The 12,661-nt window shown below is 61.9% G+C and overlaps 2 protein-coding genes across 3 annotated transcripts; both read left to right on the top strand.

Annotated features, from left to right (window-relative positions):
• LOC101748544 lies at positions 1-3,042 on the top strand. Of its 2 annotated transcripts, XM_040656215.1 has the most exons (4): positions 1-960; positions 1,068-1,131; positions 1,315-1,563; positions 1,745-3,042. In XM_040656215.1, exons 1-4 carry the CDS (start codon positions 856-858, stop codon positions 2,689-2,691), a joined length of 1,365 nt encoding a protein of 454 aa, XP_040512149.1. In that variant the 5' UTR covers positions 1-855; the 3' UTR covers positions 2,692-3,042. The 2 variants fall into 2 exon arrangements, with proteins under 2 accessions (XP_040512149.1, XP_040512148.1); XM_040656214.1 differs by having other exon boundaries at positions 1,068-1,563.
• A 2,703-nt stretch (positions 3,043-5,745) lies between these two features.
• LOC121108518 lies at positions 5,746-10,897 on the top strand. Its single transcript, XM_040656222.2, has 10 exons — positions 5,746-5,896; positions 6,080-6,221; positions 7,035-7,157; positions 7,469-7,496; positions 7,983-8,094; positions 8,279-8,330; positions 8,713-8,948; positions 9,177-9,192; positions 9,321-9,418; positions 9,600-10,897. Exons 1-10 carry the CDS (start codon positions 5,746-5,748, stop codon positions 10,544-10,546), a joined length of 1,905 nt encoding a protein of 634 aa, XP_040512156.2. The 3' UTR covers positions 10,547-10,897.
• The last annotated feature ends 1,764 nt before the right edge of the window (positions 10,898-12,661 follow it).

The following is a 12,661-nucleotide window of genomic DNA, read 5'->3' as shown; positions in this document are numbered from 1 at the left end:
GGGCAGCCTGGTCTGGTTGTTGGCGACCCTGCACATAGCAGGGGGGTTGAAACTAGATGGTCTTTGAGGTCCTCTTCAGCCCAGGCCATTCTGTGGTTCTGTGGTTCTGTGATTCTTTGATCCCCGAGTGGGCTCTGCTGGTGCGTGATAAAGTGTGATACACCCACTCAAAGCCATGCTCTTTGGCACAGATGTCAATGAGGTTATTTCAGAAACGTGTCGTGTTCGACCAAATTCTTTCTAGAGTGCCATGTCCCCAGAAAGAATTCCTGCTTTCAAGGCCCAGGATAGCGTTTTGGGTGGTGGCCTGGAGTACAGGGTATGTTTCCAGCCATCCAGTGGTTGCTTCCATCCTTGGTCTGGGGCAGTGGGATATAATCAACCTGCCAGAAGGAGGCGGAGATGGCTCACCAGTTACCGTCCTAGGCAAAGCAGTTTAGGCCTGGGGAAGATTCATTTCCTTTATTACCCGCTAACAGCGCCCTAGGGTAGTGAGAAGAGAAAGCAGACTAAAAGCACCTTCCCCCTTTACTCTGTGTCTACGGCAGGTATCTGAAGGGAAGGTGGCAGCAGCACACCACAAGGATGGTGCTGGATCCCAAGCTGGTGCACACTGTCACCTGATGTGTAAGCTGCAATTTATTTTGAAGCATTTTCTCATTATCCTCAGGTTTATTCGTAACTTCTCCCACCAGCATGCTGAGGGCAAGCACTGACTGGCTTCCATGTGGGCTGTGGGGCTGTGACCTCACAGAGGTGTCCCCACCCAAAGGATTGTGACCTCACGGCCAACTCAGTATGAGCTAGCAACCAGCACCCTGCCTCTCCCAGTGCGGTCGTGACCGGCTTTGAGCGATGGTTGACGACAGCTTTCTCCTTGTCCCTATGACCCTTTTCTTCCTGTATGTCCTGTTCTTGGTGGCCAGGGTCTCCCTGCTCATCACCATCTGGTTCCTACAGGTAGGGGAGTTTGAGGATGGCTGTGGGACTCAGGGCTGGGGGATTTGGAACCGATTGCGTGGGTTGCTTCCCAGGAGCCTCACTGTGCCACGTTCATGTGCCTGCAGGCTGGCAGACGACTCTTGCGACTGAGGAGATGGTGGCGGAGAGGAGCATCAGCACCGGAGTCAGGTAGGTCTCTGTGGGTCAGTGCCAAGCCCCAGGCTTTGTCTTATTCATGCCAGGCAGGGATGGGCCCATGCCAGGAGCCCCACCCTGGACTGGGAACTGGCACGCTTCAGGTCGACCAGATGGGACAGGGTTGTCGCTGGTGTCCAGTCGAGCTGTGGCTCAGTCCCCCTCCCTGTTCTGCAGGTGCTCAGAGACCAACGTCTGGGACATCTTGCTCCTGCTCCAGCTGCAACCGCTGCAGCAAAGCTGACCAGGAGCTGCAGCAGCTGGTGCTATCGGTGCTGCCGCAGCACGTGGCTACTCCTGGTCCTGAATTCTGGGTGATGGCCTGGAGGGACCTGGAGGAGCTGGTGGAGCAAGGAAGCCTGTCCTGCTGCAGCTCTGCCAATGACCAGAGTGAGGTGCAGCGTGGAGCATCAGCTTCTGAGTCAAGTGAGTCTATTGTGGTTCAGCCCCAAACCCCATGCTTGCCCTGATGCATGCGAGGCCTGGGTGGACCCATGGGAGGAGCCCAACCGTGGACCAGGACCTGGCACACTACGGGTCAGCCAGATGGACAAAGGCTGTCTCCAGTGTCCATCCTGCTGTGGCTCATGCCCCTCCTGTTTTGCAGGTGCTGAGGGACAGACACGTGGGCCACGGTGCTCCTGCTCCAGCTGCAACCGCTGCAGCAAAGCTGAGCAGGAGCTGCAGCAGCTGGTGTTGCCGGCTCTCCCAGAGCACGTGGCCACTCTGGGCCCTGAGTTCTGGGATGCGGCCTGGCGGGACCTGGAAAAGCTGGTGGAGCAAGGAAGCCTATCCTGCTGCAGCTCCCCCAGCTCCTCCACACAGCTGGGGACAGTTGTACGTGAGAGCATCATGCAGACAGGTGCCGCTGTACATTGGTGGGAGCAGAAGGAACAGCAGCCTGTTGGATTGTCCAAGCGTCCACAAGAAGTACCCCACATGCAAAAGACAGTAAGACCAGCAGCAGCAGCACCTTCACGCCTGGCTACGGAAGATGACTGCTGCAGTGCAGCCAGCCAGCGTCTGAGCTGTGCCGTCTGTGGCAGGAGACGTGCAGAGCAGGCAGGCAGGCAGAGCGTGAATGGCTGGCACTCGTGGCAGCGGGTGGCCCCCACAGCCCCCAGGACAAATCGTCAGGGCTCCAAGCCAGGCAGGGGAGCCGCAGAGCAGCCCCCGCAGACCTGCACCTGCACCTGCATGCGTCCACCTGCGCATGAGGGACTTCATCAACCAAAGCAGGGACAACGTTGCTGGGACAACAAGGCCCAGGAGCCTTCTGCATTGCCTGTGTCCTGCCGAATGCATTGTGAGTGCTGTAAGACAGCGGGATCCAAGAGGGATGCACAGAAGCCAGAGCAGCACAGCATAAGAAATACGAACCGGCACGTGCAGTCGCCCCCCAGGCATGCTGAGGAAGAGATGTGGGGCTCCAAAGCAGACAGAGGTGCCCAAAGGCAGCCTCACGGGATCTGCTCCTGCTTGCTGCCACCAGCGCGTGGGACAACGGTGCGTAGCATTGCCTATGGCTCCATTGAGTGGCTATGTTGGCGGTAGGAGGTGGCCCCGCAGGTTCCCGCATGGCTCTTGGCCACCCCGGCACGTCCCAAGTCCCAGCCTGAATACAGGGCAGCAGCACAGGCAGCACAAACAGCTTCAGTGCTGCCCGTGGAGGACAACGGCTGCCACGCCAACGTCACCGCTGTGGGAAGTGCAGAGAGCCAACCCGGCCCGATGCCACCTCCTTCCGCGAGCGCACATCGAGGAAGCAGAGGGGCCGTGGGTGCCCACGGCTTTTGTCATCAGCATCCACTTGGCTGTGGGAGGGCCCAGCGTGGAAGGACGTAACGGAGCACCGGGGAACAGCCAGCTCGCAGCTACAGTCCCATTAAATCCTCTTTCTATCCATCCTGCGGTGCTTGCTCTGTGTCAGTGGCAGTGGGAGTGGGACGTGCGTGCGTGCGTGCGGGTTGGAGGGGGACGGCAGGACGGGGCCGTTCCCGGGTAGCGGCCCGAGCTTCCCCCACGCACCAGTGCGGGCAGCAGGTTGCCGAGGTTGCCGGGGGAGGGAGGGTGCTCGGGGACGGGTCGGCCGGCAGCCCAGGGGCGGCCACGGCTCCGAGGCGGCCGATGGGAGGAGGGCCTCGGCGGCCGTCAGGGCAGCGCTGGCTGCCTGCGGCACGCGGGGCGGGCGGCCGTACGGCCGCTGAAGGGGAAGCTGAGCTTTGGCCGCTGAGCAGCGGTACTCTGCGGGCGAGGGAGCCGTCCCGCTCCCCGGCAGAAGAGGCGAGCGCCCGCTCCCCGCCTGGCCCGGCGAGGCGGAGCGGCGGCCGAGCCGCCCCCTCAGCAACTCCCGCCGCAGCCGTGCCGGACTGGCTCCGGCCGCCCTCCTCCCCGACGGCGGAACGGGCTCCGGCGGGGGGGACGTGAGCGCCCGCCGCGCGGCCGTGGCGGCCGAGGCGAGAAGGCCGCCCCCCCCCGCCCCGCAGCGCGTCCCGCTGCCCGCCCGGCCGCCCGGGGCAGAGGCCTGCGCTGCAGCTCCTCGACGCCTCCTGCCCGCAGCCGGCAGGCGGCAGGCGGCAGGCGGCAGTGTGAGACTGCAGGTGAGAGGGTACGGCCGTTCCTCGCTGTCCCTTTGTCCTTCAGCTTCCCCTTTTCCTCCAGAGCAGTTACAGTACGTGTAGAGAACGTGGAGTATCCTTGTGAAGTAGCAAGCCTCTTCCATTGCTGTATCTACAGTCGTGGCAGCAGCCTCTGCAGTCGCTGCCGTGCTTGCCAGAGGCCCTGAGGTGGCTGCGGCCCCTGCGACAAGGCCTGCTGCTGCCCCAGCCCTTGTGACAGTGGCTTCTTCTGCCTCAGTGCCTGCAGCGGCCTCCCAGCTCAGCCAGAGGAGCCACTGTGCCGCTGTCAGTCGCTCCCACAGAAAGATGGAAGCCCAGGCTGTGCAAGTCAGCTGGCCTAGTAAGGAGAGAACCTCCTCCTCAGAGGCCAAAGGAGGGAGAGCGGTAGAATCGGTAAGGTTGGAAAAGGCCTCTGAGATCACCGAGTCCAGCGTCCAGCTACATCTGATCCTGCCCACTAACCCACGTCCCTCAGTAGCACATCTCCACGGTTCTCGGACGCCTCCGGGCACGGTGACTCCCCCAGCTCCCTGGGCAGCCTGTGCCCGTGCCTGACCGCTCTTTCTGAGAAGCCAAAAAGAGACTGCGGATAAAGCAGGGCCATCACCTGAAAGGGAGGAGGAGGAGGAGGCCGAACTTGTAAAGGAGGCAGTAACTAACCTCTAGCTATGGGTGCCCTGTGGGACGTGCGAAAATATTTCAGGTGTCGTTGCCTGGCTGCTGTGATGCTGCGGTGATGGGTCCAGAAGCCTGGGCTCAGTGGGCAGCAAAGTCGGGCAGCTTGTTCTAGGGAAGGGGGCACTGAGAAAGCAATGGAAGAAGAGACGTGAGGCTTCACCCTGTGAAGGCAACTCTTGCGAGCCGTGAAGAACAGATAGCCCTCCAAGGAAGATGTGGTACGTTCCCCAGAGAAGGGGACCACCGCGCAGTCACCATCCCTGCACGTGTTGAAAAACCGTTTGGGTGTGGTGCTCAGGGACATGATTTAGCGCAGGCTTGTTAGCGTTAGGGTAGCGTGCTTAGGTTGCGGTTGCACTTGATGATCTCGGAGGTCTTTTCCAAGCTGGGAATGGGCCCATGCGAGGAGCCCAGCCATGGACCGGGACCTGGCACGCTGCAGGTTGGCTACGTTGGACAAGGGCTTCCCAGGTTCCCCATCGTGCTGTGGCTCAGGCCCCCTCCCTGTTTTGCAGGTGCCGACAGACAGACGCGTGGGCCGTGGTGCTCCTGCCTCAGCGGCAGCCGCTGCAGCAAAGCTGTGCACGAGCTGCAGCAGCTGCTGTTACCGGGGCTGCCTGAGCACGTGGCCACTCTTGGCCCTGAGTTTTGGGAGGTGGCGTGGAGTGACCTGGCAGAGGTAGTGGAGCAGGGCGTCCTGTCCTGCTGCTGCTCCCCCAGTGGCAGGAGAGGCGAGGAACAGCATCACCAGAGTCAGGTGTCTCCTGCGGCTCAGTCCCAGACGCCATGCTTGCCCTGATGCATCCTGGCACACTAAAGGTCGGCCAGATGGGACAGGGGGTTCCCAGGTGCCCTCAGTGCATTGTGCGTGAGAACATCCTCCTCCCAGACAGACGGCTGCCTCAGAGGCCGGATAATCTCGTGCCCCCTCCTAAGTGGGCAGTGTCTCCACCAGGCCTTGCCAGGTCCACCAGACAGTCTCCCGAAGGAGCGACAGCAGCGCCCGAGAGATGCATGGGGGAACCAAGCCCGTCCCCTGAACAAGAACACTGCTTGTGTGTCCCGAGGGAACTCGGGCAACACAGAAGCGAGATTGGCTGTGGCAAGGAAAGGCAAAGGGCTGGTGAGCTGCATGCTGGGACCTGCTCCTTCACACAGCTGGGGACAGTTGTACACGAGAGCATCATGCAGACAGGTGCAACTGTAGGTTGGTGGGAGCAGAAGACAGACTTGTGGGCCACGGTGCTCCTGCTCCAGCTGCAACCGCTGCAGCAAAGCTGACCAGGAGCAGCAGCAGCTGGTGCTAACGGTGATGCCTGAGCACGAGGCCACTCCTGGCCCTAAGTTTCAGGAGGTGGCTTGCAGGGACCTGTCAGAGGTAGCGGAGCGGGGCTGCCTGTCCTTCAGCAGCTGCCCGAATGCCCTGAGTGAGGAGCAGCAGGGAGCAGCAGCACGGGAGTCAGGTGAGTCTCCAGTGGCTCAGCCCAAGCCCCAAGCTTGCCCTGATGCATGCAAGGCCTGGGTGGACCCATGGGAGGAGCCCAACCCTGGGCCAGGACGTGGCACACTGCAGGTTGGCCAGATGGGTCAAGGGCATAACTGATGCCCCATCCTGCTATGGCTCATGCCCCCTCCCTGTTTTGCAGGTTCAGACAGACAGACACGTGGGCCACGGTGTTCCTGCGCCAGCTGCAACTGCTGTAGCAAAGCTGAACATCGACTCTCCCAGAGCACGTGGCCACTCTGGGCCCTGAGTTCTGGGATGTGGCCTGGCGGGACCTGGCAGAGGTAGCGGAGCAGGGCAGCCTATCCTGTTGCAGCTCCCCCAGGGCTCAGAGCTCTACTAGAAGGAACAACAACTCCCCTAATGTGAACCAAGAAGCCTCAACAGAGCAGTTCCACGTCTGTGCCCATGGACACATGCATACTGGCATGCCCCACACGCAGTGCAAAACCCAGGCCCGCTGCCTGCACTCCTTTCTGCGGCATAGTCTGGGCTATTTTTGCAGCACTGGGGGGATGCTACTGTGGGGAAACCAGGCTGCTTCCATCGGCAGGATCTGATGGCAACAAAGCCTGCCCAGGCAAAGAATGAAGGTGGCAAGGGAGCCAGCAGAGCAGTAGAAGATGCCACTGAGGACCACTTGTCCAGCCGGTCAGCAGGAGAAGACTGCACTGCGTGCGAGAGCATCCTCCTCCCAGACGGACGGCTGCCTCAGAGGCCAGATAATCTCGTGCCACTTCCAGAGTGGGCGGTGTATCCACCAGGGCTGCGCCCCATCTAGAAGGAGTTTCCAGGACAAATACCATCCAAGAGATGCATAGGGAAACCAAGTAGTCTGTTTGATGAGGAACAACGCTTGAAGGTCCAGAGGGAACACAGGCCACTCAGTGTTGCAAACCGGGCTTCCTTGCTGGGAAAAAGAGAAGAGAAGCAGGGTGCAGTCGACTCCTCTACCCGGCCACCAGCAGAGGTCTGCACTGTGCGCGAGAACCTCCTGCTCCCAGACAGACCTGGCATACTGCAGTTCAGCCTAATAGTCCAAGGGCTTCCCAGATGCCTTATCCTGCTCTGGCTCAGGCCCTCTTTCTTCTTTGCAGGTCCCAAGAGATAGACGTGAGATCCATGGTGCTCCTGCCTGAACTGCAACCGCAGCAGCAGAGCTGTGCACGATCTGCAGCAGCTGGTGCTATCGGTGCTGCCGGAGCACGTGGCTACTCCAGGTCCTGAATTCTGGGGGATGGCGTTGAGGGACCTGGAGGAGCTGGTGGAGCAGGGCAGCCTGTCCTGCTGCAGCTCTGCCAATGACCAGAGCGAGGAGAAGCGTGGAGCATCAGCTTACGAGTCAAGTGAGTCTCCTGTGGTTCAGCCCCAAACCCCATGCTTGCCCTGATCGATATGAGGGAAGGAATGGGCCCATGGGAGGGGCCCAACCCTGGACCAGGACCTGGCATACTGCAGGTCAGCCTAATAAGCCATGGGCTTCCCAGATGCACCTTCCTGCTCTGGCTCAGGCCCTCTTTCTTTTTCGCAGGTCCCGAGAGATAGACGTGATGGCCATGGTGCTGCTGCCCCAGCTGCAACCGCAGCATCAGAGCTGTGCACGAGCTGCAGCAGCTGGTGCTGTCGGGGCTGCCTGAGCACGTGGCCGCTCGTGGGCACTCAGCACAGTGTGTCTCCCGAACGAGCAACAGCAGCGCACGAGAGATGCATGGGGAAACCAAGCCCACCCTCTGAGCAAGAACACTGCTTGTGTGTCCCGAGGGAACTCGGGCAACACAGAAGTGAGATTGGCTGTGGCAAGGAAAGGCGAAGAGCTGATGAGCTGCATGCTGGGATCTGCTCCTACACACAGCTGGGGACAGTTGTAGACGAGAGCATCATGCAGACAGGTGCAACTGTAGGTTGGTGGGAGCAGAAGACAGACTTGAGGGCCACGGTGCTCCTGCTCCAGCTGCAAACGCTGCAGCAAAGCAGTGCAGGAGCTGCAGCAGCTGGTGCTGTTGGGGCTGCCTGAGCACGTGACGATTCTGGGCCCTGAGTTTCAGGAGGTGGCTTGCAGGGACCTGGCAGAGGTAGCGGAGCGGGGCTGCCTGTCCTTCTGCAGCTGCCCGAATGCCGTGAGCGAGGAGCAGCAGGGTGCAGCAGCCCTGGAGTCAGGTGAGTCTCCAGTGGCTCAGCCCCAGACCCAGTGCTTGCCCTGATGCACGCTAGGGAGGGATGGGCCCATGCCAGGAGCCCAACCCTGGGCCAGGACCTGGCACACTAAAGGTCGGCCAGATGGGACGTGGGTGTCACTGGTGCACTATCGTGTTGTGGCTCACGCCCCCTCCCTGTTCTGCAGGTGCTGAGAGACCGACGTCTGGGCCATCTTGCTCCTGCTCCAGCTGCAACAGGTGCAGGCAAGCTGAGCAGGATCTGCAGCAGCTGGTGCTATCGGTGCTGCTGGAGCACGTGGTTACTCCAGGTCCTGAGTTCTGTCTGGGAGGGGGCCTGGAAGGACCTGGCGAAGCTGGTGGAGCAAGGAAGCCTGTCCTGCTGCAGCTCTGCCAATGACCAGAGCGAGAAGCAGCGAGGAGCATCGGTTTGCGAGTCAAGTGAGTCTCCTGTGGCTCAGCCGCAGACCCAGTGCTTGCCCTGATGCATCCTGGGGAGGGGTGGGCCCATGGGAGGAGCCCCACCCTGGACCGGGACCTGGCATGCCACAGGTCGGCCAGCTGGGACAAAAGCTTCCCAGGTTCCCCATCATTGGCTCATGACCCCTCCCTTTTTTTACAGTACCCACAGACAGACGTGTGGGACAAGGTGCTGCTGCCTCAGCTGCAACCGCCTCTTCAAAGCTGTACCAGAGCTGCAGCAGCTGCTGCTGTCGGGGCTGCCTGAGCACGTGGCCAATCTGGGCCCTGAGTTCCGGGAGGCAGCCTGGAGGGACCTGGCAGAGGTAGTGGGGCAGGGCATGCTGTCCTGCTGCTGCTCCCCCAGCGCCAGGAGAGGCGAGGAGCAGCATCACCAGAGTCAGGTGAGTCTCCTGTTGTCTGTCCAGAGACAAGCATGGGGTCTGGAACTGTTCTCAGTTTGCCTGAACTTGCCCTGACGCATGCGAGGCATGGATGGGCCCATGGGAGAAGCCTAACCCTGGAGCCCTGGATCAGGGCCTGGCATACTGCAGGTCATCCTAATGGGCCACGGGCTTCAGAGATGCCCCATGGTGCTGTGGCTCAGGCCCCCTTTCTTTTTTGCAGGTCCCGAGAGACAGAGGTGAGGGCCATGTTGCTCCTGCCTGAACTGCAACCGCTGCAGCAAAGCGGTGCAGGATCTGCAGCAGCTGGTGCTATCGGTGCTGCCGGAGCACGTGGCCACTCCAGGTGCTGAATTCTGGGCTTGAGGGACCTGGAGGAGCTGGTGCAGCAGGGCAGCCTGTCCTGCTGCAGCTCTGCCAATGACCAGAGCGAGGAGCAGCGTGGAGCATCAGCTTGCGAGTCAAGTGAGTCTCCTGTGGTTCAGCCCCAAACCCCATGCTTGCCCTGATGCATGCGAGGCCTGGGTGGACCCATGGGAGGAGCCCAACCGTGGACCAGGACCTGGCACACTACGGGTCAGCCAGATGGACAAAGGCTGTCTCCAGTGTCCATCCTGCTGTGGCTCATGCCCCTCCTGTTTTGCAGGTGCTGAGGGACAGACACGTGGGCCACGGTGCTCCTGCTCCAGCTGCAACCGCTGCAGCAAAGCTGAGCAGGAGCTGCAGCAGCTGGTGTTGCCGGCTCTCCCAGAGCACGTGGCCACTCTGGGCCCTGAGTTCTGGGATGCGGCCTGGCGGGACCTGGAAAAGCTGGTGGAGCAAGGAAGCCTATCCTGCTGCAGCTCCCCCAGCTCCTCCACACAGCTGGGGACAGTTGTACGTGAGAGCATCATGCAGACAGGTGCCGCTGTACATTGGTGGGAGCAGAAGGAACAGCAGCCTGTTGGATTGTCCAAGCGTCCACAAGAAGTACCCCACATGCAAAAGACAGTAAGACCAGCAGCAGCAGCACCTTCACGCCTGGCTACGGAAGATGACTGCTGCAGTGCAGCCAGCCAGCGTCTGAGCTGTGCCGTCTGTGGCAGGAGACGTGCAGAGCAGGCAGGCAGGCAGAGCGTGAATGGCTGGCACTCGTGGCAGCGGGTGGCCCCCACAGCCCCCAGGACAAATCGTCAGGGCTCCAAGCCAGGCAGGGGAGCCGCAGAGCAGCCCCCGCAGACCTGCACCTGCACCTGCATGCGTCCACCTGCGCATGAGGGACTTCATCAACCAAAGCAGGGACAACGTTGCTGGGACAACAAGGCCCAGGAGCCTTCTGCATTGCCTGTGTCCTGCCGAATGCATTGTGAGTGCTGTAAGACAGCGGGATCCAAGAGGGATGCACAGAAGCCAGAGCAGCACAGCATAAGAAATACGAACCGGCACGTGCAGTCGCCCCCCAGGCATGCTGAGGAAGAGATGTGGGGCTCCAAAGCAGACAGAGGTGCCCAAAGGCAGCCTCACGGGATCTGCTCCTGCTTGCTGCCACCAGCGCGTGGGACAACGGTGCGTAGCATTGCCTATGGCTCCATTGAGTGGCTATGTTGGCGGTAGGAGGTGGCCCCGCAGGTTCCCGCATGGCTCTTGGCCACCCCGGCACGTCCCAAGTCCCAGCCTGAATACAGGGCAGCAGCACAGGCAGCACAAACAGCTTCAGTGCTGCCCGTGGAGGACAACGGCTGCCACGCCAACGTCACCGCTGTGGGAAGTGCAGAGAGCCAACCCGGCCCGATGCCACCTCCTTCCGCGAGCGCACATCGAGGAAGCAGAGGGGCCGTGGGTGCCCACGGCTTTTGTCATCAGCATCCACTTGGCTGTGGGAGGGCCCAGCGTGGAAGGACGTAACGGAGCACCGGGGAACAGCCAGCTCGCAGCTACAGTCCCATTAAATCCTCTTTCTATCCATCCTGCGGTGCTTGCTCTGTGTCAGTGGCAGTGGGAGTGGGACGTGCGTGCGTGCGTGCGGGTTGGAGGGGGACGGCAGGACGGGGCCGTTCCCGGGTAGCGGCCCGAGCTTCCCCCACGCACCAGTGCGGGCAGCAGGTTGCCGAGGTTGCCGGGGGAGGGAGGGTGCTCGGGGACGGGTCGGCCGGCAGCCCAGGGGCGGCCACGGCTCCGAGGCGGCCGATGGGAGGAGGGCCTCGGCGGCCGTCAGGGCAGCGCTGGCTGCCTGCGGCACGCGGGGCGGGCGGCCGTACGGCCGCTGAAGGGGAAGCTGAGCTTTGGCCGCTGAGCAGCGGTACTCTGCGGGCGAGGGAGCCGTCCCGCTCCCCGGCAGAAGAGGCGAGCGCCCGCTCCCCGCCTGGCCCGGCGAGGCGGAGCGGCGGCCGAGCCGCCCCCTCAGCAACTCCCGCCGCAGCCGTGCCGGACTGGCTCCGGCCGCCCTCCTCCCCGACGGCGGAACGGGCTCCGGCGGGGGGGACGTGAGCGCCCGCCGCGCGGCCGTGGCGGCCGAGGCGAGAAGGCCGCCCCCCCCCGCCCCGCAGCGCGTCCCGCTGCCCGCCCGGCCGCCCGGGGCAGAGGCCTGCGCTGCAGCTCCTCGACGCCTCCTGCCCGCAGCCGGCAGGCGGCAGGCGGCAGGCGGCAGTGTGAGACTGCAGGTGAGAGGGTACGGCCGTTCCTCGCTGTCCCTTTGTCCTTCAGCTTCCCCTTTTCCTCCAGAGCAGTTACAGTACGTGTAGAGAACGTGGAGTATCCTTGTGAAGTAGCAAGCCTCTTCCATTGCTGTATCTACAGTCGTGGCAGCAGCCTCTGCAGTCGCTGCCGTGCTTGCCAGAGGCCCTGAGGTGGCTGCGGCCCCTGCGACAAGGCCTGCTGCTGCCCCAGCCCTTGTGACAGTGGCTTCTTCTGCCTCAGTGCCTGCAGCGGCCTCCCAGCTCAGCCAGAGGAGCCACTGTGCCGCTGTCAGTCGCTCCCACAGAAAGATGGAAGCCCAGGCTGTGCAAGTCAGCTGGCCTAGTAAGGAGAGAACCTCCTCCTCAGAGGCCAAAGGAGGGAGAGCGGTAGAATCGGTAAGGTTGGAAAAGGCCTCTGAGATCACCGAGTCCAGCGTCCAGCTACATCTGATCCTGCCCACTAACCCACGTCCCTCAGTAGCACATCTCCACGGTTCTCGGACGCCTCCGGGCACGGTGACTCCCCCAGCTCCCTGGGCAGCCTGTGCCCGTGCCTGACCGCTCTTTCTGAGAAGCCAAAAAGAGACTGCGGATAAAGCAGGGCCATCACCTGAAAGGGAGGAGGAGGAGGAGGCCGAACTTGTAAAGGAGGCAGTAACTAACCTCTAGCTATGGGTGCCCTGTGGGACGTGCGAAAATATTTCAGGTGTCGTTGCCTGGCTGCTGTGATGCTGCGGTGATGGGTCCAGAAGCCTGGGCTCAGTGGGCAGCAAAGTCGGGCAGCTTGTTCTAGGGAAGGGGGCACTGAGAAAGCAATGGAAGAAGAGACGTGAGGCTTCACCCTGTGAAGGCAACTCTTGCGAGCCGTGAAGAACAGATAGCCCTCCAAGGAAGATGTGGTACGTTCCCCAGAGAAGGGGACCACCGCGCAGTCACCATCCCTGCACGTGTTGAAAAACCGTTTGGGTGTGGTGCTCAGGGACATGATTTAGCGCAGGCTTGTTAGCGTTAGGGTAGCGTGCTTAGGTTGCGGTTGCACTTGATGATCTCGGAG

The sequence above is a fragment of the Gallus gallus genome, chromosome Z, assembly GCF_016699485.2.
Source record: "Gallus gallus isolate bGalGal1 chromosome Z, bGalGal1.mat.broiler.GRCg7b, whole genome shotgun sequence".
In the NCBI taxonomy this organism is placed as follows: Eukaryota; Metazoa; Chordata; class Aves; order Galliformes; family Phasianidae; genus Gallus; species Gallus gallus.
This window is presented reverse-complemented; position numbering and strand designations above follow the sequence as displayed.